This window comes from Ammospiza caudacuta, chromosome 7 (genome assembly GCF_027887145.1).
Source record: "Ammospiza caudacuta isolate bAmmCau1 chromosome 7, bAmmCau1.pri, whole genome shotgun sequence".
Lineage (NCBI taxonomy): Eukaryota > Metazoa > Chordata > Aves > Passeriformes > Passerellidae > Ammospiza > Ammospiza caudacuta.
In genome coordinates, this window is record NC_080599.1 from 6,800,121 (window position 1) to 6,824,211 (window position 24,091).

At 49.1% G+C, this 24,091-nt stretch overlaps 1 protein-coding gene across 1 annotated transcript; it reads left to right on the forward strand.

Moving 5' to 3' along the window:
• Positions 1 to 2,933: 2,933 nt before the first annotated feature.
• Positions 2,934 to 3,899, forward strand: LOC131559608 (olfactory receptor 14A16-like). The gene has a single exon (XM_058808025.1). It carries the CDS (start codon positions 2,934 to 2,936, stop codon positions 3,897 to 3,899), a length of 966 nt encoding a protein of 321 aa, XP_058664008.1.
• Positions 3,900 to 24,091: the final 20,192 nt, after the last annotated feature.

Sequence of the window (24,091 nt, forward strand, 5' to 3'; positions counted from 1 at the left end):
AGCCAAACTTATAAGAAAATATAGCAAAGATTTATTAATTTGTCTGTGAGACCAAAGTTTGGTCGTCAAAACCACCTCAGACAAGGGTCAGCGTCGAGCCTGGGTGAACAGCCACCTCAGCCAAAGGTCAGCGTTGAGCCTGGACCTGACCTCCGAATGTCAGAGTCTCCCCCTGTTCATGAATGCTGCCTTCGTGCAGCAAATTTTTATACAGTTTATTCTGCCGGGGGCATTGATGACTGAATGTTCTTTGTGTCTCTTCACATGCAGAATCGTGGCTTTACATGTTCAGAGGTAGACAAAGACTCAGTCTAGGTGTCTGGATGTTGTCAGAAGATTTCAGGGAAGTCAGCATTCACGTGCATCAGGGTGGTGCCTTCAATCATCTGGTAGATGTAATCATGAAGGTGATAATCACTCTTGAGTGGTCCCAGTTACCAGGGGAAGCCGGAAATTATTGCCTTGGAAGCCTCTATTCTTACATTAACAAAACCCAATGTCATCTCAATGAAGTCTGGGAACTAGATGTATATGAATAGGACAATGCACCAAGCCAGGATGCTCAAAATACATACTTTAGATCTTACACGATTTTATACATTAACAGCATGAATTATCCCCACCATATACTACAAGCCAGATGTCTTCTTCTCCTCTTCTAACCATCCTTTCTGGGAAAGCAGCCCCTGCATGCCTTGTTCCTGTGCTAAAAGTTCACAGGCAGGGGAAAAATGGAATGAACCCTTTTGGTATCAGCCCAAGGCTTTGTGTGGGCAGGCAGAGGCAGGCAGGAGGCAGAGCTGTCAGCAAAGGAAGGGCCCAGCCAGGTGGGGCAGCCGGGGGATGCCGACAGCCTGCAGGGACAGAGGTGCAGGACAGGGACACCGTGGGACGCCCTGGGCTGCACAGGGCACAGGGATGGGCAGCAGCTGCAAGACAGCCCTGCCAGAGCCAACCTCGCCAGCACTTTGGCCATGGCTGCTGGGCCTGGGCCTGAGGCAGGAGCAGGAGACAAGTGACCCTTGCAGGCCTGGAACCTCATTGCCTCCTTGTCCCTGCTCAGCAGCCTGGCAGGGGCCGCCCCATGCTCCTGCCCTTGCCATTGCCCATCACCACATGCCAGTGCCCATCCTGGGAAGAGCGCTGAGCAAAGAGGGAGGGACAGGATCTGCCTGGCCAGGGGCTGGGGCTCAGGCGTTGGCCCTTGGCATTCCTCAAACACATCCAGCTTTGCTCAGCACCAGAGACACCTTTGCCTTGTTTGTCCCCAGCTGTCCTCACTGCCTCCAGTGTTCTGCTCTAACTGGAACCTGGAGACGCTTTCTCAGTCGTGTCCCTCAGTGGGACCCATTAAAACTTCAAGAAACTTCACAGTTTCAATTTAGTTTTGACTTCTTGAGTAGTTTTTGAACACTCTCTCAGGGACTGAGTTTGATGTAAACAACACCAAATCCCCAAGAGGCTCATTAAAATCCTTTTGCTGTGTCTGTGCTGCTGAGCTTTAAAGGAACAACTCTTCGCAGGACCAGCTCCTCTCCCAGCCCAGCAGGGCTGAGGGCTCTGCCTGCAGGCGCTGAGGGGACAGGAGCCAGGCAGAGACAGGCTGAAGCCAATCAGGACGGGGAAGACATTGAGCTGAGACTTCACTTGGGTAAATATCTTCACAGCCCTGTGCATGGTGAGTCTGTGGGTGCAGGGAAATGTCCCCTTTGCTCCTGGAGGGATCTCCTGAAGCCAGAACACCCCACAGCCTGAGGGATGTGTCAGGAGGACTCTCCCAATTTCTCTGTGGCACAGGAGGAAGAGGAAATGCTGCAGAGCAGGGCTGCCCTGGGCACCGTCAGAGGGACAGGGCAGGATGGCTCCTGCTGTCAGGGACAGCTGCAGGGGCTGAAGCTGGGGCTGCAGCCAGGGCTGCCCAGGGCTGTCCTGCAGAGCAGCTCCTGCAGCCCTCAGGGCTCTTGGCCAGCCCAGGGCATGTGCCACCTGCCAGGGGCAGCTCTCAGCCTGCCTGGCAGCTCCCCATGGACGCTGCAGGGGAGAAGTCTGAGGTGGAAGGAGCCACCTCCATCAGGGCAGATTCCTCCTGCTGTGGAGATAGTGCTGCATTGCCAGGGCTGCTCTCAGCTTTCTCCTAAAGGGAAGGGAAAGGGGCTGCCAGCTTTGGCTGTGTCACTGAGACTCCTGCACTGTCACCCTGGGCATCAGCAGATGTGCCTCAGCTCTCCCTCAGAAAGTGCCTCCTCAGCCTCCTGTCCCTACAGACAGCAGCAGCAGCACCTTGGCTTGCAGCATCTCTGTTTGTCTGGCCTGCCCTTAAGGCCCTGCTTCCAGGGAGATGCCCTGGGCAGTGCCCAGTGCTGGGAGGGATCTGCAGGGCAGAGCTGAGCCCCCAGGGCTGGGCTGGGCTCTGGCAGCACTAGCAGGGACAAGGCTTGGATAGAGAGAAATAGCTCCCAGTAGGCACAACTCGAGGCAGCAGAGAGCCAGGCCAACCCTTGGTATCCATTCCTGTCCAGTTTCACAGGGATAGACAGTAGGATTTGGAGAAAATTAGTTTTAAACTGGAGTGTTCAAAAAGTCCACTTTATTTTTCAAGACATTTTTAAGTGCAGGAACCCTCAAACAGACGAGGTGTAATGAACAAAGGACTCATGTGTGGCACTAGCACTGACTGCACTGGGGCACAGGGAACCCTGTTTTCCCTCTGTCTTCACCGTGTTTGGCCTGAGACTAGTGATAAAGATGAGACAGGTACTCAGCACCACAAACTCAAAATCAAAAAAAGTTAAGCCAAATTGCCTCACAGGAAGAGAACTGATTTTGCAGAGATTCCAAAAAAAAAAAAAAAAAATCATAAAATTGACTCAAAAAACTTGATTGAACTTTGTCAATGTCTTCTTCCAACAGTCCATCATGCCAAGACTGAAGCAATGTCCAACAGCAGCTCCATCAGCCACTTCCTCCTGCTGGCATTGGCAGACACGTGGCAGCTGCAGATCCTGCACTTCTGCCTCTTGCTGGGCATCTCCCTGGCTGCCCTCCTGGGCAACGGCCTCATCATCAGCGCCATAGCCTGCGGCCACCACCTGCACACGCCCACGTTCTTCTTCCTGCTCAACCTGGCCCTCAGCGACCTGGGCTCCATCTGCACCACTGTCCCCAAAGCCATGCACAATTCCCTCTGGAACACCAGGACCATCTCCTACTCAGGATGTGCTGCACAGGTTTTTTTCTTTTCTTTTCTTATGTCAGCAGAGTTTTCTCTCCTGACCGTCATGTGCTATGACCGCTACGTGTCCATCTGCAAACCCCTGCACTACGGGACTCTCCTGGGCAGCAGAGCTTGTGCCCACACAGCAGCAGCTGCCTGGGCCAGTGGCTTTCTCAATGCTCTGTTGAACACACGCAATACATTTTCCCTGCCTCTGTGCAAGGGCAATGCCCTGGGCCAGTTCTTCTGTGAAATCCCACAGATCCTCAAGCTCTCCTGCTCACACTCCACCTTCAGAAAAATTTGGATTTCATTGCTTGGTGTCTGTTTAGCTTTTGGTTGTTTTGTGTTCATTGTTTTCTCCTATGTGCAGATCTTCAGGGCCGTGCTGAGGATCCCATCTGAGCAGGGACGGCACAAAGCCTTTTCCACCTGCCTCCCTCACCTGGCCGTGGTCTCCCTGTTTGTCAGCACTGGCATATTTGCCTACCTGAAGCCCTCCTCCATGTCCTCCCCATCTCTGGATCTGGCCCTGTCAGTTCTGTACTCAGTGGTGACTCCAGCCCTGAACCCCCTCATCTACAGCCTGAGGAACCAGGAGCTCAAGGATGCCTTGGGAAAACTGGTGACTTCAACTTCAGAAGCAATAAATTCTCTTTTCTGCTACAGAGCCTTTAGAATATAACTCTTTACAATCTCAGTCTTTTTTTCCGCTGCCTTTTTTTACTGTGGTAACTTTTTCTATTGTTGTAATATTTCTCACAAAATACAAATGTGAGAAATAATATTTCTCACAAAACGTAGTATTACTCTTTGCTTTCCTACAATAATATCTCTTTTTTTTTTTTTTTTTTTTTTTTTAAACACAAAGACTTGCAAGAGGCTTGTTCCCTTGGCATGTAAATAAAATCAATTGCCTGCCCGAACCTGTCTATCCAGGATTCTTCCTCAGCCCTTCTCTGTCCTTGCAGGGGCAGTGCCTGTGAGCAGAGGTGGAGGGAAGAGACTCCTAGGACAGCAGCACAGCCAGGGAGAATGGCCCTGGCTCTTTCCACATCTGCTCTCCCCAACTCCAGCCTGTCCTTGCCAGCCCTGCTGTGGCTGTAAGGCCACAGTGCTCTGGCAGCTTGGTCACTGTCCTTCTGCGTGTCCCTGCTGTGGCCACAGGCAGGGCCACGCCATGGGCACTGCTGGGACACAGCTGGGCTCCAGCACAGCAGCTCCATCGGTAAAGGGCTACTCCTGAGGGCAGGGCAGGGAGGCTTTGCTCTCCTCCAGAGCTGCTGTCAGCGATGTGCTCCAGGAATGCCCTGGCATAGCAAAGCCCAGTGCCTGGGGCAGGGGTGGAGTGTGCAGGGGGGCTCACAGCAGTGTCCTGGCACAGCCAGAGCTCCTAGCATGGACCTGAGGCAGCAGCAGAGCAGGGCCTGGGCTGTGTCTTTGTTCTGGGGCAGCCTAGGAAGGTGCCCCAGGGCAATTGTCCCACACCAGCCCATGCAACCACCACTGCCAGCACTGACCTCTCCCCACCTGCAGGAGATTGTTTGTCCCTGCACAGAGGGACACCAAGTGACCAGGCCAGCAGGCCATGTTTGCTCTGTACTGAGGAGATCTCAGCAGTGCATCGTGTGTGTGTGGGGAGATGAATCCCAGTGAGCACAAACACCATCAGCAGCACCCGGGGGTGGCACAATTCCAGTGGCACAAACAGAGCCTTGAGGCCACTTCACTCTGAGAGTAATGTCCTCTGGGAAAACACCTGAATTCTTTGCTGGGTTGTGGTTAGGACAGCATAGAGAGAAATATCCCAGGCAGGGAAGCTCCAGGATAAAATGCTCAGGGCTCTTATGGACTGCACAGAGAGACATTGGATAGAGTAAGGGTCTGTGGGGAGAAATCAGAGCTGCCTCCCTTCTGAACCAGCCCGAGGACCTGGACAGGGCTGTGCTGTGTTATGGGCACTGACCTGGAACTGAGGGATGTGGAAAAGGCCTTTGGTGTCAGGGCTGTTGAGAAGGCTGGGCAGTGTCACTGTGGGACCTCTCTCAAACGTCTTGGAAAGGCCAGAGCCATCCCAGAGCATTCTGGGCACTTGGGAAGGGCAGACATGGAACCAGTCTGCAAACAGGGCAGGGAGGGGGACTGGGAGAGTCACAGCCTGGTCAGGCTTAGCAGGGAAGGGGATGTGGCAAATCCTCCTGCAGCCATTCCAGGCACTAGCAGGACAGGGCAGGGACTACAGAACCCACGTGGGAGGGAAAAGAAGGGGATGTTTTGTGCCCAGACTTCAGCCAGGGCTGGGACAGGGTCTGCTGTGGTTTCCTCAGAGCCAGAATGGAGAGAGCTGGGCTGAAAGCGTGGAACATGGGCTGGGTGGGAATTTTGTTGAACAATGAGGGTCAGATGTCATCCATGGTACAGAGTCCTCTTGGCAGCCACACCCTGGTGACATCCCTCAGTGACCAGCCCTTGCCCACCACTGTGGAACATTTCTATTGTCTCCAAAAGGGCATGAAATGTACCTTCAATTCCTTTATGGATGCTGCCAAATTTCAGGGAGTCTGTGACTGAACTCATCTAGTTAATGGTGACTGCAAAATGTAATTGGGCAAGTGACTGAGTTGGATAAATTTGTCTTGCTGTCAGATGCCAAACAAGCCCCAAGAAAGGGCAGAAAGAACTTGTGCATCAGAAAAAAGTCAATTCAATAGGGTAAAACCCAAACCCAACCAAGAAAACAAATCCCCAAACCCAGTCAAAAAAACCATAGCAAGATCCACCCACAGCAACACAAAACCCCCACAAACAAACCAATAACTAAAAGGTCACAAACAGAAGAAAAGCAAATCCACAGGGAATGTCCTATCAGCAGAAAATGTTTGACCACCATGTGGCAGGAGAGGATTCTGTATGTGTAGATGCTGTTTTGAAAGAAAAATATTTGAAAACAGAAATTAATCTCCTACCCTCCTTGTCCTTCACTTGTCTCAGTTAATTGCAGATCATGGTGTGACATGGAATGGAACATTCCTTGGGTCAGTCCAGCCCAGCTGTCCCATCCCTGTTCCCTAGGAACACTTGTCCACCCCAGGCCCATAGGTTGGGGGGGGTTGCAGATGCCTCATGCGGGGTGAGCACTGAGACAAGGACAGGAGAACAGAACAACATTTACTCTTGTCAAGAACAGTAGAACAGAACAGCACAGCCTTGGAGAAACTGATTGAAGATGCACCTCTAGCAAACAGAAGTCACACAAAATGCAAGCAGGATGCCAGCTCAGCTCTGCAAGGCTGACAAAGCAGAAGCTATGCAGGACAATAATATTGCCCTTACTCAAAACAGGGAGGTCAAGGAACAGCCTCCTAAAAAGGATACTGGATGTTGAAGACAAAACCCAAAGAACCACATAAGGACTCTAAATGAGGGGTGCAACAATGTCAAATAAACTCAAAAGTAGTGGGGATAGTTAATGGATGCATAATCAGTTTGTGTGATAAAAAATAAATTTCATTTGATGCTCAGTGCACTCAAATGGAGGAAGGATGGCCCAAGTGACCCCCATGCTGCAATACTAAATACCTGCTTTCAAATACACCAAACTCTGTTCAGAAGTTTCTATCCAGTGGATTTCAGTATCAGTGGTGTCCGTGACTCCATTATGCCCCAAGTTTCACAATGGCCCCTTGGTTCCTTGAGGCCCTGCTGTAGAAGAATAGACCCTTGGTTCCCTTGGGTTCCGTACTGTCAAAATGGCCTCCTTGGTTCTGCACTGCCACAATGCTCTCCTTGGTTCCACAAGGCCTTGGTGTGTCACAACAGACCCTTGGTTCCATCAACTGCCAGAGTGTTACCCTGGTCTCTTGGATCTGCAGTGTCACAATGGACAATTGTTCACAAGCAGCCCGGCTGTGTCATCATGAATATTTGGATCCATGGGGTCCCACAGTGTCACAACAGTCCCTTGGTTCCACAAGGCCTCGCTGTAAGACAATGGCCCTTCAGTTCCACGAGGTTCTGTACTGTCACCATGGTTTCTTGGTTCTGGACTGTAGCAATGGACCTTGGTTCCACGAGATTCCATGATGTCACAATGATCTCCTTGGTTCCACGAGTTTCCATAATGTCACAATGGTCTCCCTGGTTCCACAAGGCCTTGCTGTGTCACAATGGACCCATGGTTCCATAAGCCTCCATGGTGTCACCATGGTCTCCTCAGATCCTCATTGTCACAATGGACAATTGGCTTCATGGGTCCCTGCTGTGTCACAATAAACCCTCAGTGCCATGAGGTTCTATGGTGTCACAATGGTCTGCCTGGTTCAACGAGGCCCTGGAGTGTCACGAGGGCTGCTTAGTTCCAAGACCTTCCACAGCAACAACAGTGGTCTCCTTGTTTCTGCAGTGTCACAATGGACCCTGGTTCCATGAGGTCCCTAAATGTCACTGGTCCCCTGAGTTCCATGTGGCCCTGCTGTGTCACCACAGCCCCTTGGTTCCACGAGTTTCTGTACTGTCAGCAATGGTTCCTTTGTTCCAATGAGGCCCTCCTGGGCCAAGATGGACATTTGTTTCCATGATGCACCACAGTGTCACAGTGGTCTGTGGAGAGTTTTGTTAACAGTTGGTTAGCTGAGAAAGGCCATGTTGACATAATGCCGCTGGTTAAGCTTGAAAGGGAAGTCAGCAGTCAGTGACCAGTGACAGGCAAGGACATGATGCCCTTGCTGCAACATGAGGATAGGGAAGAGAGATTCTTGCTGAGAATATGCAGAAAGTATCAAAAGAATAACCACAGAAATGCAGAAGTAGGTGTAGTTGCTGCTATGTAACTAACCAATCCTGAGCTCAGCTTTTGCAATATGTATGAAGCTTATTATGAACTGTATTTAACCCGCTGTATTGATCAATAAATTGGACCTGCGATGAACCAATTGGTGTCTGGGGCTCCTTCCATCGACAAATGGTGACCCCGAATGTCTGCCCTCTTGTCTCGGATTAAAAGAAAAAGGGGGGAACACGCCATGGTCGAGGAAGTTGGGTTTGGGTCCTTGCAGTTGGGACGGTGCCGGAATTTGAAGCACCCTCGAGGTTCACAACGGTGAATCGAGCCAATACGTGCTGCTGGAAGCCTGGAGAGCTGCAACAGCGCACACTGACGAATAGGTATGGATAGGCAAGCAGCATATGATCTTTTCGCCGCGTATTTAGAACGGCGAGGAGTAAAGGGGATAGATTTAAAAAAGGAATTACCAGGGTTACTGGCTTACAGCCATGCTAAAGGCATTTTCGCTAACCCGCATACAGTTCATGAGCTAGCAGAGTGGAAGAAGTTTGGAGAAATACTGTGGGATACAGTGTTAGACGATGATAAGTCAGCAAAGAAATTCGGGAAGTTATGGCAGGTGGTGTATAACACATTGCTTCAGCATGTCTCTGAGGGAAAGGCAGCAGAAAGGGCAACAGAAGCTCATTAGAGGAATATAGGGTACGGTCATGAGGATGATCCCCTGGCGCCTTCTGTAACTAATATACTTATGCCTAAGAGTCCCCAGCAAAGTTGTGTGGAGGATTTCCCTATAGACACAGTGGAACCGTCTGCACCCTTCCTGTTAGGGAGGGAGGGCGAGTTTGATGGTGGAGGTAAGAGCAAGCCAGCTTTGCCTCCGCTGCTAGGCGGGTCGGATGGTGGGGGTGGGAGCAAGCCAGCTTCGCCTCCGCTGCCAGCTTTGCCTCCGCCGCTTCCCCCAAGCGAGCCGGCTCCGGCGGGGGGGGTCGCTTCCCCCGCGCGAGCCAGCTCCGGTTTCACTGTCAGCTCCAGCGGGGGGGCCGCTTCCCTCGCGCGAGTCAGCTTCTGCTCCACCGCCTCCCCCGTGCGAAAACTCGGTGTCTGCACCGAAGCCCCAGCAGCATAGCACCCTTAAAGTGTCAGATCCCATCCCAGGGGCACACCTTGATCTATGGGGGAGATGGCTAAACAGAGGAGGGAAGCTTGGGCTGCTTTGGTGAAAGAAGTAATGCAAATGGGGGATGGCGAGGCGGTGGAAGTAGCTTCTAGTCTTGCATGTCCGGTCACATACACACCACAGTATGATGCACAGGGGAACCTTACGCATAATATAGCGGCATATACTCCCCTAGATTGGAAGTTGTTAGCCCCGCGACGTTCTACAGTTAGTCGGTTTAGAGTAAAAAGTGAATATGTTAGGTAAATGCTAGATTACCTTTTTAATACTCAGGTTTTATGCCCAAATTATTTAAGAGGAATAGTTAGGTTGATATTCATTCAGCATCAGCAGTTATTGTTTAATGCACATTGGCAGGTGTTGGTGAATGAGTCGGTTGCTGTACAACGAGCCCAGGGAGACCCTTACATGGAGTAACAGTAGAGGAGCTTATGGGCTTAGGGGCATATTTGCGTAAAGAGGCACAGATGATATCGGGAGCAGATAAACTTAGAGAGTCTATGCAGTTAGTGCGTGCTGCAATAGATATGGTTAAAGAGCCAGGAGGGTTACTGGCTTATAAGGGTATTAAACAGCGTAGAGAAGAATCATTTGGAAATTTTATCGATAGAGCAGCTACTGCCATAGATTGGGCTGGTGTTGCAGAATATATGAAGGGAGCGCTATTGAAGCAGTGTGCTTTGCAAAATAGCAATCCAGAAACACAAAGAGTGTTAGCTACTTCAGGAGCAAATTGGACCATTGAGGAGGTATAGAGCGAATGGCATTAATGCCAACAGCTTCACAGGCATTTATAGCAGAGGCTTTAAAGGAATTAGGATTAGGGTTACAAAAGCAAGCAGAGTCTACTCAAAATCAGGTGTTACCTGCTCTTGCTCCTCTCCGAAGCGGCTCACTGCCAGTCACGCAAGGAAGTTCAAAACCATTCATCAAGTGTTACCGATGCGGCAATGAAGGACACACACGCCAAACATGCCGAGCGACTGGCATATGGTGTCAACACTGCCGATCTAGTTCCCACAATTCTACGGATTGTAGGCGCCGGTCGGGAAACGATCGGTGGAGCGCAAATCATGGGGGCCGCGCCCAGACGCAAGTTGCCGCCGTGACATCAGAGACACCAGCTGCTGCCGTTACATTGCTGCCACATCCTGTCTGCAACCCACAACAGCAGGGAGCCTCGGTTAGGACTTAGCAGCAGCAGTAGACGTCATGCTAATGACGAATCGGCCTGAGAGGATACCAACTGGAGTAAAGGGTCCTCTTATATTAAATGGACAAAGATGTGGAGCATTGTTACTAGGACGTTCCTCAACAACCATGTTGGGATTATTTGTTTTGACTGGTGTTATTGATGCAGACTTTACAGGGAAAATACAAATCATGGTTTACACCCTTTATCCTCTGATTAAAATTACAAAAGGACAACGCATCGCACAATTGGTGTGGCTATCACAAATGACATCAAGAATACAATCATTTACTGGGCAAACATGGAATGAGAAGGGTTTTGGCTCTACTGGTGTTACACTTTTGACTGTGGATTTACAAAATAGACACAAACAAAAAGTTGAAATTACCCATGGGCATCAAAGCATAACCCTTTATGGATGATTGGATACAGTAGCAGATACCAGCATCATTTCTCCAGAAGTGTGGCCACAACATTGGCCTCTATTTCCATCATCAAACATGCTCACAGGAGTAGGAAGATTTACATTGGCAAGCAGATCGCCGCCTTTGTCTGTGTGCATTGATAATCAACAAGTATCTGCTGTGTTTTCAATTGTTCAGCTGACTCCTACAGTTTCTTGCTTAATTGGAAGGGACATTTTAACACAATTGGGAGTGCTGTTAACTAATAATCACTCTTTGGGGTAATTGCCATTGCTTGGACTTTCCCCATCCCACTCACCTGGAAGACAGACACAACGGTGATGGTTAAGCAATGGCCATTAAAAGGGGAAAGCCTTATGCATGCTCATGAATTGGTAAAGGAACAATATACAAAGGGACATCTACGACTTTCCACGAGCCCTTGGAATACACCTATTTTTGTAATTAAAAAGAAATCAGGGAAATATCGTTTGATACATGATTTACGAGCTGTAAATGACAAGATGGAACCAATGGGGGCATTACAGCCTGGTCTTCCAAATCCAGCTATGATCCCAGAACACTGGCCACTTTTAATTATTGACCTAAAGGATTGTTTTTTCACTATTGGGCTGCATCCTGATATATGAAGAGATTTGCTTTTACTTTACCGGCAATATATCGTGGAGAACCAGATAAAAGATTTGAATGGACGTCTCTTCCGCAAGGCATGCACAATTCTCCGACTTTATGTCAGCTTTATGTTGATGCTGCATTACAGCCACTACGTCGCAAGTGGCCAGCAACTATAATATATCATTACATGGACGATATTTTGTTTGCACAGCAACAACCATTTTCCTCTTTGCAGATTGAGAGCATTAAAAATACTCTTGCAGAATATTCGCTTGTTATTGCTACAGAGAAAATTCAGATCACAAAGCCCTGGAAATATTTGGGATGGACTTTGATGGATCAAATAGTAATACCTCAAAAATTGGAATTACAATTAGACATTAAGACTCTACATGATGCACAGAAGTTGCTGGGAGACTTACAGTGGCTGAAGCCCATTGTGGGAATAACAAATCATTTATTAGAAACCCTAAGGCCTTTGTTAAAGGGCGTCCACCCTACTACTCCTGTATACCTGACAAAGGAGCATCATCTTGCCTTGCAGCAAATTAGTAACTGTGTACAGCAAGGGTATGTGTCTCGTCAACAACTTGACCACCCCATTGACCTTACTATCTGGAATAGCCCTTGCCACTTGCTTGGTGCTCTCTCTCAGTTGCAAAAGAAAACGGGGGAGATATGGGTGTTGGAATGGTTATCACTACCACTGCAGCATAAGAAAACAATATCTTCAAAAATTGAACAATTGGCTGCATTAATCAAAAAGGGGCATCTCAGAATTCTTGAAGTGGATGGTAGAGAACCTGCTACCATTAGATTGCCTATGGAAAAAGAAACCTTGAACTGGTACTTGATTAATTTGAAGGATTTACAGGAAGCATTATTGACATCGTCTGCTAAAGTAGAGACCAGCAAATTAGTGCCTAGAGTTTTGCAATGGATGACAGAATGGAACTGGATCACTCGACTTTTGAGAGAAGAACACCCTATAGAAGGAGCTATTACAGCTTTTACAGATGCAGGAAAGAAATCAAGGCGTGCTGCTGTTACCTGGCAAGAAAAAGGACAATGGAAGCATCAACTCCTCAAAGCAGACCCTGCAGATAGCTTACAAACTTTGGAATTGTTAGCAGTAGTATGGGCGGTGTCCAACTTACAGGAACCTTTAAATGTGGTCACAGACTCTATGTACGTTGCAGGAGTAGTTTGACGAATAGAGGAAGCAGCAATTAAGGAGGTGAATAATAAATGATTGTATGAGTTACTGGTACAATTAAGGAAAGCTTTACGGGAGAGAAATGCAGCGTATTCTGTGATTCATATTAGGAGCCATAAATGATCAGGAGGTTTAGGAGAAGGGAATGAATGTGCAGACAAATTGGTTACCCTGCCCATTGATAACTCTTGTCCCATTGATAAGCATACATTGGCCAGAGAAGCACATAGTAGATATCATCAAAATGCAAAAGGATTAGCAAGGCACTTTGAGCTGAGTTTGTCAGAGGCTAAGGCCATTGTCAGAGCATGTCCAACATGTAGTTATCATAATGGTGGAATAGGTTTAGGCATCGGGGTTAATCCTCGAGGTTTAGAAATAAATGAGAAATGGCAAATGGATGTTACACACATAGCTAGATTTGGCAGAGTCAAGTATGTGCACGTCACTATAGATACATATAGTCATTACGTATGGGCAACGGCTCAGGCAGGAGAAAAAGCTATACATGTTATCAGACACCTGTTAAGTTGCTTCGCTGTTATGGGAGTCCCAACGAGTATCAAAACGGATAATGGTCCGGCTTATGTAAGTGCTAGGGTCCAGAAATTTTTGAATCAGTGGTCTGTTAAGCTTGTGACAGGTATTCCACACACCCCTACTGGACAGGCAATAGTGGAAAGAGCAAACGGTACCCTTAAGCAGTATATTGAAAAACATCAAGATTTGGCAGATCCACAAGCATGTTTGGCTAAGGTTTTGTATGTGATTAACCATTTATGCATTTTTGGGGAAGATGATACCCCTCCTGCAATGAAACATCATCCGAGGTCAGGTCAGGAAAATACTAAGGAAACAGAGGTCTGGGTTAAGTATAAGAACCCGAGTACAGGATTATGGGAAAAACCTGCAAAAGTATTATATTGGGGTCGGGGGTATCTTTGTGTTTCCTCACCTACAGGACCTTTGTGGGTGTCTGCTAAGTGGACTAAACCTGTTTTTGATGCAGCCTCTGGTGGATCGCCTCACCGACGAGGACAGGGAGCGACTGGGGAAGAAACTGCTTCTAGTCCTACAACCACTACTGTTACAATTGAAGGGGTACTCAAAAGCGGTGGACAGAGCACTGACACGTCAGTGTTGGAGAGCCCAGGAGCTGATTAGTTTCATTGACTCATTATCAACTTTTCGCTTAACAAATCCAGCAAAAGAACTTTTCCTTGACTGTCATGATCCACATTGTGCTGCCTGGATAGCCCTATGTTGTAGGGGTTGTAAAAGAACTTTTTGGATAGAACAATCATTATTATGGGATTTGTGGTGTCACACTTATGAGCACGAGCACAGGTGGAGTAAAAGCTGGCAAGATGAATTAAGGAGACAAACAGGGCAAAACGCATATATAGCTTTAAATCTTTATGAGTCTCCTGAACAGAAAATTCTTGCTTATTATTGATGGGAGGTACAATGTGTTGTGAATAGAATTAAGGTTCAGAGTAAATCACGTATAGTCTCTGTAAGGTGTAGAAAATTAACACAGCGCTCGATTGTAGGGCCCTTCAGGGGAAATCCTGAAAGAGCACTAGACTGCTGCATTGAAAAGTTTCAAAAATTGAGTTTGCAAGTGACAGGACCAGTAAAATTGGGAGCAGCAAGTTTGAAAATAGATACGAAAAAGCAGGCAAAAAAGGGAATCAACCTCATCTGAGTAAGGATATCAGTGATTGCTAATTAATTTTCTATGATTAGGACAATTTTACAGTAGTGGGACCCTTGGGAGGATATAGTTGTTGAAGAAGATAACGAACAAGAACTATGATTACGAAATAAGATACGCTTTGTGTTAAAGAAAGAGCTTGAACTATTAGCCTCATATAGTAAAAAAGCTGAAGAGGCTTTGCAATCATCACCATTGAATTGGTTGTATTGCATTGAAGAACCAGACTTTTATACTGGTTCTTACTTACATTCACTTCCTTGTATGTTTGTAAAAGGGATGTTGATAAGTGCTATGCATGGATAGCTTTGCATTGTGCAGATTGTAATCAGGTTTATTGGTACTCGCAGAGGTCAATAGGATATTTATGGTGTGGACCTTGTTTTGGAAAGTGGATTCGAAATTTTCTCTGGGTTACAGCTCTTGAGCAAAGTACAGGCCTGCCAGGACGGACAGGATTACAGCTCTTTGAGAGTGCAGAACAAGTGGTTATAGCATATCTTAGGTGGAAGTTCCAGGAAATACTTAGAATAGTTGAAATTACTAGAGCCTCACGCATCATAGCAGCTCGCTGTAAAGCTGATTTGCCTTCAAACTTACCTGACGCTATACCTGTAAGCAGGGATGCTGATTTGGAATTAGATCAGTGTATTCAAAAATTGACTCAGCCTTACAATAGACATTCTAGCAAACCAGGGAAAAGACAACGACGAAAGGAAAAACAGAGAAAGCAGAAAGAAAAATGAGGTTTGTTTTTATTATACTGCTCAATGCTGTAGCAAGTGAAGCAGTAGAAATAACACATTTTAGTCAGCCAAGAGAAAATTTATGGGTGACACTTGCTATTCAAATTAACTAATCATCGCTTTGTCTTAGTCTTGGAGGAGTCACTAACCCATTTTGAACATGCCTGGTGGGTCTTCCGGTGTGGTCTCCTGGAGAATTTTGCAGTTTGATAAATAATTGAACCTTATGTATGTCTAACATGTCAAACATCACATTGCCAGTACAACAAGGGTATAGTGCAAGACAGAGTGATGGCTATCGCCAATGTTTACTAATCCAATCACTTAACACCTCTTTGCATTCTCCTCCTGAGGAATTGGATCTTTTTGGCAGTACAAACGCCAGTATGTCTAACACTACAGCTGGCGGATGGTTTAGCTTCGAATTTTCGGGTGCTCAGAATTTAAACCGACCTAAAGAAACATGGGCCACCCTAGATTCATTCCTGAATGTGAGTGGAATCTCTCTGCAGCATTACAGTAAATGTAATAGCACAAATATCACAGCACCAATGAAATTACCCACAGGAATATTTTTGATTTGTGGAGACAGGGCGTGGAATGGTATACCAGCTAAACCACAGGGTGGACCCTGTTATTTGGGAAAATTGTCATTGTTTCACCCTAACGTGTCCTTGCTAATGCAGCTGAGTCAAAATCCAAACAGGAAAAGATGTAGTATACATGATTTAGACTGCAGCCAGATAGGAGATCCACATTTTTGGGGTACATTCAAAGAAGTGGTAGTTTCCACTATCCTGCTAGGAGGATCTGCCAACAAAGCTATGAATTTAGCAAAACAATTAGGATGTTGTGTCGCAGATCGACACGAAGGGACACAGGCACACACTGCTCTCAGGTGAAAGGAAAAAAGGAAAGTTTTATTCTCTGACTCCACTATTTATAGTTTTACAAGGGTGACAGTGGATTGGAAGGTGACAGTACCACCTCTGCAATGCCACAGGTCAAACCAACAGTCCATCAAATCTCTCTTGCTCCAAAAGGAATGAAAAACAATGAGTTGTTTACAGAAAAAGTGTGTGGGAAAGTTCACTACAAGAATGTCAACATCAGAAGGCTTAGAAAATCCTAGAAAACCAGGGTGACATCTCACCCTTTTCCATTTAAAAAAGAAAAAAGGAAAAAAATGAACAATGTAGAAAGGAAAAATATGAACAACGTTCAGTGTCCACTTGCGGAGGAATCATCAGAGCGATCACTCTCAGCGTCTACATCCGAATTATCACTCAATGAGTCCCCCGCTTGATGCCTTTCAGGTTGGTCACGGTTTCCATCTTGCTCATCAGCTGGATTCTGTCTCTGCGGTCGCAGATCAGGGCGAACACATTTGGAAGGAACCCAGCGTACCCCTGTATCTGTGGACACGCAAGCATACCCGCGCCCTGAAGCAATAAGGTCATAGGGGCCTTCCCACTGTTTGGTGACTAAATTCCGCACCTGAACCTTCGCTCGAGGCTGATGTGCCTCATCTGCCGCCTGCAATGAGAGATGGTGATTCAAAATGACAGGGTTACTTGAGTTCTGTGGCACAGTGAGATGATTGATTGTACACAAAGCTTTTGCCAACCGACTGTGTGGGGTTTCACCCTGCATTCCCTGTTTTTGTTTTTGGAGAACCTGCTTCAGAGTACCATGAGCACATTCTACAATAGCTTGACCAGTTGGAGAATGAGGGATACCAAACTTGTGCAAGACACCCCACAACTGCAGGAACTGCCGCACCTTTTGCGATGCATAAGCAGGACCATTGTCGGTTTTCACAGCAGAAGGTATGCCCAGAATGGCAAAAGCCTGCCTCCAGTGAGCAAGGACATCACGGGCCTTCTCCCCCGTGTGAGCAGAAGCCCACATCGCAGAGAACGTGTCCACAGTGACATGCACATATTTGAGCCGGCCAAACTCGGCAACCTGGGTGACATCAGTCTGCCAAAGCTCCAAGGCCCTAAGGCCTCTGGGATTTACCCCTGCTGGTAGAGGCAGAGCAAGTGCATGGCAGTCATCACATGACTCGACAATGTCATGAGCCTCAGCTGGCATCAGCTGAAACTGCTTCTGCAAGGTGTGTGCGTTTTGGTGGAAAAACCCATGTGATGCCTTGGCCTGCATGAGTGTATCAGGCTGAGGCGCTACCCACGCTGGGTTAGCCAACTTGTCAGCCCTCGCGTTACCTTCCACTATAAAACCTGGCAAATCGGTGTGACTCCTCACATGCAGAACATAGAATGGATGCACTCGGGCCTGAATGGCACACCACAAAGTCTTCAATAAATGAAACAAAGCAGGATTATTGACCTCCTTCAAAACCGAATGACCCAACCGCTGTGCGATATCAGCCACATAGGCGGAATCCGTGACCAAGTTGAAAGGTTCCTGGGAAAATTTTTCAAATGCCATGACAGCAGCCCGCAGTTCAACCAATTGGGCTGACCCATTCTCATGGCCTTCCAGAACCTGCCATTCAGATCCATCCCTCCAGGTAACAATGGCCTTTCCTGTTCTCCCTGAACCGTCAGTGAAGACGGTGGGTCCTTGCACGGGTTCCTGACTATTCTTGGGCCGCAAAGAAATTTGTGTGGATTTTGCCATATGCAACAGCCTATGGCTGGGCAGATGATAAGTGATCTGCCCTGAAAAATTTTCCAGAGCACTCTGCAGGGACACACTGTTTGCAAAGGTCCAGTCAAAATCCTCCCGTTGCACCGGGAGTATGATCTTTGCAGGATCCGCACCCATCAATTCCAAACACCGTTGTCGGCATTTGATTATCAAGCGAGCAATTAGCTCAAACAATGTAGTTGCCGTCTTCTGCGGCTGATGGGGCAGGAAGACCCATTCCAGAACGTGCAAGGAATCAGACCATTTGTCACTCCATTGACCAATAATACCTGTGGGATGCGAATCTGGAGTGGTGATGAACACAGTGACATCAACGGAGGGATCAATGCGATAGACCTGACAAGCCGAAACGGCTTGCTGAACCACCTCCAACGCCTTACGCGCCTCAGGGGTCAGTGCGCGAGGCAACTTTAGATCAGAGTCTCCTTTCAACAAATCATACAGAGGAGACAGCTGTGCGTTGGTTAATCCCAGATACGGACGTAACCAGGTGATGACACCTATCAATTTCTGAGCATCGTTCAGTGTCTTCACAGAATGCACAAATTGCACCTCCTGGTGACGGATTGTCCGTTCCAGAATTTTTACCCCTAAGTACTTCCAAGGTGGTTTTTGTTGAACCTTTTCTGGAGCCACCTGCAGTCCATGAGCATGCAAAGCATCGAGCAACCGAGGCTGAATCCTCAGCAGCTCATCCTGGGTGGACGCGGCCACCAAAATGTCGTCCATATAATGATACAGACACGCATCAGGGAACTGCTTGCGAACTCCAGACAAGGCACGGGCCACATACCACTGGCATATGGCAGGAGAATTACGCATGCCTTGAGGCAATGTCCTCCATTGATATCTCTGTGCGGGCTCAGCCTTGTTAATCGCTGGCACCAAGAAGGCAAATTTCGGTCTGTCATTGGGATGCAAAGGAATCGAAAAAAAACAATCCTTCAGATCCACAATGAGGACCGGCCAGCCTGCAGGAAGCATGGTAGGCGATGGCATGCCCGCCTGCAATGGTCCCATGCTTTCCATCACAGCATTGACCTTTCGAAGGTCTTGCAACAACCTCCATTTCCCAGATTTCTTTTTTATACAGAAGACAGGAGTATTCCAAGGACTGTTGGAAGGCTCCAGATGACCCTGGTCCAACTGCTCCCGCACCAAATTCCGAAGGGTGACTAATTTATCATCAGGGAGGGGCCACTGCTTCTCCCAAACGGGTTTGTCCACCAGCTACCGTATAGGAGGCGTAGGACACTCTGCGCCCTTCACTGCAGTTGCCCCCATCAAAAATCCGTCCCAATACGCACCCCCCAGGCAGACAGAACATCCCTCCCCCAGAGGTTGGCAGGAGTAGAAGTAACATGAGGCCTAACCCAGGCCATCTGTCCCTCTGGGTTCGTGATCAGCACAAGCTGCTGGGCCACGTAACATTGTGCCGTCCCTCCCAGGCCTGCGACAGATGTCCCCACTGGATCCAGGGGCCACTCCGAGGGCCAGGCGGCAAGGGAGAGAACAGTGATGTCAGCACCGCTGTCAAGAAGCCCACGGAGGTGGATTTCCGATGGTGTTGCACCAGGAACGGACAGGGTACACAGCATCTCGGGACGGTCCTTGGTGAGGACAGCAGTCCAGTGAACCTGAGGCGGCCCAGTGGATCCAAAACCACCAGCTCCACGTGACCAGTCAGCTGTCCTGCGAACAGAGGACTTAAAAGGCACAAGTTGAGCAAGCCGTGTCCGTTTTGGAATTGTGACAGGGGGAGTGGGTGTGGAAACCATGGCACAAATCTGTCCTGTAAAATCTGCATCAATGAGCCCCAAGTGCACAATGATGCCCTGAAGGGTGACACTGGATCTCCCCATAAGGAGAGCACTCATGCCCCCACCCAAGGGACCAAAGGCATCCAGGGGAACCTTACGTATCTCAGACGAGTCTAAGACAATTGTTGCTGCGGTGCAGACATCCACGCCTGCTGATCCGTGGGTGCTGGCTGCAAGCCGGCAAAGGAGACCTCCATCGGCACCTGGGTCTGGAGAGAAGCTTGTGTCTGAGCGCACCCCTCCTTTGCGCTCTGCCTCACGTTTCCCGAACCCGGTAACGCCTGGCCATTAGCATGAACGGTTGCCTTACAAACGTTGGACATGTGATTCGGCCTACCACACTGACCGCACAAGAACATGGGGAATTTAACCTTCTGCACCTTCTTCCCCCGCTTCCTGCTAGTCTGCGCATTCCCCTGCTGCAGCCGCCCGCCCTGCGGTGCTACCCAGACAGGCTGCACAGCTGCAGCCACAGCGGCCAACTTCCGACGTGAGGGGATGATGTTCGCACAGGCTTCTGCCATCTCCCAGATACTAGGATCACCAGGCATAGCGGCTATAACCTTATTACAAGCTTCATTACAATTGCACTTGACAAGGTTTGTAATTGTGACGTCCCTTGCCACAGGATCAGGCACCTGCCTCTCCACGGACGCAATCAACCTTGCCGCAAATACCATAAAAGGCTCATCATCCCCCTGGACAACGGTTGAAAACGGCTGTTCCGGAGCAGCCATTTCCAGGGTCTGCACAATCGCTCCCATGCCCAGCGTTTTACATTGCTGAAGCACAAGGGGATCGTATCCTACCTGCCCGTGAACACTCTCATAACGCTCTGTCCCCATTAGCATGTCAACAACAACTCCACGCCTGGGGTCCTCCGGTGCCAGCGCAGCATTCCGCCTCACCGCTTGGGCCGCCAGACGAGCCCACTTGGTCTCAAAAACACCAAATTGCACAGGTTCAAAAAGAGAGTGTGCCACACAACGGACATCGTGAGGTGTCAGCGTGTCCTTAGCAAGTCTCCGAAGAATGTGCATAACCTCAGCAGACCCCAAACCATGCTGAGCAACCGCTTCACAGAGTTCCTTCTCCAGCTTACATGCAAGGGGTTCATAAGTGTTATGAGTGACGCCCCTGAGCACAGGGAAAGCCTGGGGAACCCCTGGCAAAGCCACCGCACCTGCTGCGTCCCGATCCTTGGGCCCCCCAGAGACAAGAGAGAGTGATTGACCGGAAGCCGGGGCAACACCACTCATCCCTGAGCCCTCTGCAGCACCGGCAGAGCCAAAGGAATCCGCCCGCCGACCCTGCAGATGCCGGGAGGAGACAAGTTAATTCGTCTCGTCAGTCTTGGTTTTTGCCTCTGGCCAGAAACGTTCAGGGTACCTCAGACGCACGGTCACCCGGCACGCAGGAAGCGTCCAAATACCTGACGAGAGAGCACCATGGCCCCAGGCACCCACCTGTCTCCCTCCGGCCATGTCAGCAGCTGCACTAAAGGTAAACACCCCAGTCCTCTGCTGTGCTGCAGCTCCGGCAGGGGCCGCCTCGGCGGCCGCAGCTGCCAGCATGGCCCGCAAATCTGTCCCGGCGCCAGACGAGACCGGCGCGGCCGCGGACGAGACCGGCGCGGGGGCCCCATCCCCCGATACGGGGGCTGGGTGGAATGCCGAGGGAGGCACGGCCCGCGGAGCCGCGTCACTGCGGGGCGGCACAAAGGAGCCGGGCAAGCCCCCTATGAGAGCCCGCCCCAAGCCGCAAGGTCCCGCAGCGGGCACCGCCCCCACCGAGCGGAGAGGGACGGGCTGCCTGCCCACCGGAGCGGGGCCGGGCGGAGCACCGACCGACACCCCACCCCCGGCTGCCTTCACCGGCTGCGCATGCCCAGCAGGCTGCGCAGACCCAGAGGCGGGCAACGTCCCGCTCCCGACTGTCTCCACCAACTGTGCATGCCCAGCAGGCTGCTCAGACCCGGAGGAAGGCGAAATCGCCCCCCCCCCCGCTGAGGAACCCGACTCGGGGGCGGGGGAACCCACCCCCACCTCGCTCAGGGGGAATGTGGTGGACACACCGCAGTTCGGACAAGAGGTCGTCACCGCAGCAGCCTCAAGTCGGGGCGGAGGCTGACCCTTAAAGGCCAGGAAGGCACACAGAGAGGGCAACCCGTCCCCCGCCCCGCCACCCGCACAGGGCGAGGCGGGGCTAGGACGGCCCGCTGAATCCAAAGAGCCCCCTGGACCCGGGACCAGCTGGCTGTGAGCCCAATCCACCCCGGGCGGATAATGGCCACTCCCCAGCACACCGTTGTGGGGCAGGGAAGGGAACTCCACATCACCCAGGAGCTCAATCTCCTCCCCATCCACATCTGAGGTAGAAGGGCTTCCCTGGGAACTCCGAGGGGTACAAGAACCAGACCCCCGCCAAAGCTCTTCACATTTCTTCCACTGCACCAGCAGCAGTCCCACATCTACCATGCAATCATCAAAGAGGGCCTCCATGAGATGGATTCCCAGGAGAGACCACTCCTTCTTATTAAACGCCTTCACAGGATCCGAAGAAAAACCTCGCTCTCGGGCCCACAGAATCAATCTCTCAAAACCATCCCAGGAAACAGACACCTGTTTCAACTGCAGGACCTCCCTCCAGAGATCCAAAATGAGGGAATCATCCTGAAAAACCACAGAGGTTTCCATTGCCCCAAGAACAGCAGGCAAAACACCAAAAGGGGGGGGGGGGGGGGCAATTTCTCACCGCAACGCGCTGTTCCTATCTCAGCCTAGGCTGCAATACACTTCGGCGGTCACCAGATGTCGCCAACTGACATGAAAGAACACACACACACACACACACCACTGCTTTCAGGTGAAGGGAAAAAAGGGAAGTTTTTATTCTCTGACTCCACTATTTATAGTTTTACAAGAGTGACAGTGGATTGGAAGGTGACAGTGACACCTCTGCAATGACACTGGTCAAACCAACCGTCCATCAACTCTCTCCTCCTCCATAAAGGAATGAAAAAACAATGAGTTGTTTACAGAAAGTGTGTGGGAAAGTTCACTACAAGAATGTCATCATCAGAAGGCTTAGAAAATCCTAGAAAACCAGGGCGACAAAACATCCCTTGGTAACTGCCTTTGCTATATTACGTACTCCCATGCACATATGATCCCTTGGAAAGGGGTCACATAAGCCTTGTATTCCCCAATGGCTCAACTCATGTAACTCTGTCATCACCTTTCGGGCTGGAGCTTTATTTAAAATTTGCTGTCCATCAGAGGTCCACCATTCTCCATTTTCTTTTTGCTGTCCTCTCATCTTTTCTAACTCTCTTAATTCTTTCTCGTCAAAGATGGGTCTTTTCTTTCTCTACTAGGTGTTCCCTCTATCTTAAGAATTTTAACTGGACTTTCCTGTTCCAAAGCTACTTCATTCACTACTTGATCAGTTAATTGGTTTCCCTTTATTTCCAGGGTGTCCCCTTTTTTGATGTCCTTTTATGTGAAATTTGGCTATCTCTATTGGTTTCCTCAGGGACTCTAGTACTAATTTTCTTAGCTCTTCATCTATTAAATTTTTGCCCTGAGAATTAAGGTACCCCTGTTCTTCCCATATTTTTCAAATGTATGGGCAATCCCAAATGCATACCAGGAGTCGATACAGATTGTTCCTCTACCTTTTTCTAGTATATCGAGTCCTCTCTTCAGGGCATAGATTTCACAGCACTGGACAGACCAATTTGAGGGTAGCTTTCCCATTTCCTCAACTTGCATGTTCTGCCCATCTATGGTTGCATACCTTGAGACCTGTTTACTGGCTACCATTCATGATGATCCATCTGTAAATAAAATTCTCCCATACGGGAGGGGCTCATCTTCTACATCTTCTCTCACTTTAGTCTGCATTTCAATAATTTCTAAACAATCATGCTCCAGGTCTTTTAACAGCTCTCCCATGAGGAACTGGGCTGGATTTAAACATTTTGAAGTGACTAATTCGAGGCCCTTGGTACTTATTATGATGACTTCATACTTTAGTATTTGGGAGTCGGTTAGCCACTGAGGGGCCTTGTGACTTAAAACATCTTTCACATTGTGTGGGGTATGAACCCGGATCTTCCCCTTTCACGTTAGTTTCTGTGTGTCTTCTACTGGGGTGGCTGTTGCTGCTATCACTTGCACACAGGCTGGCCACCTTCTGGCTACTGGATCTAGTAACTTGGAGAGAGATGCGACCAGCTTCCTGCATCCTCCCCAATCCTGTGTAAGGACTCCGCAAGCTATCCCCTCTTCCACGTTTACAAATAGGTCAAAGATCTTTTTAAGGTCTGATAGGCTCAGTACAGGGGCAGAGGACAATTTAATTTTCCGAAGCTGTTCCTCGTCATTTGAGGTCCAGGTTACAAGCTCTGAGTCTATCAATTTCTCATTTAATTTAATACGTAAATTTAATACGTTTATTATTCTGAGGAAGACATAATCTGCAATATCCAAATAAACCTAATAAT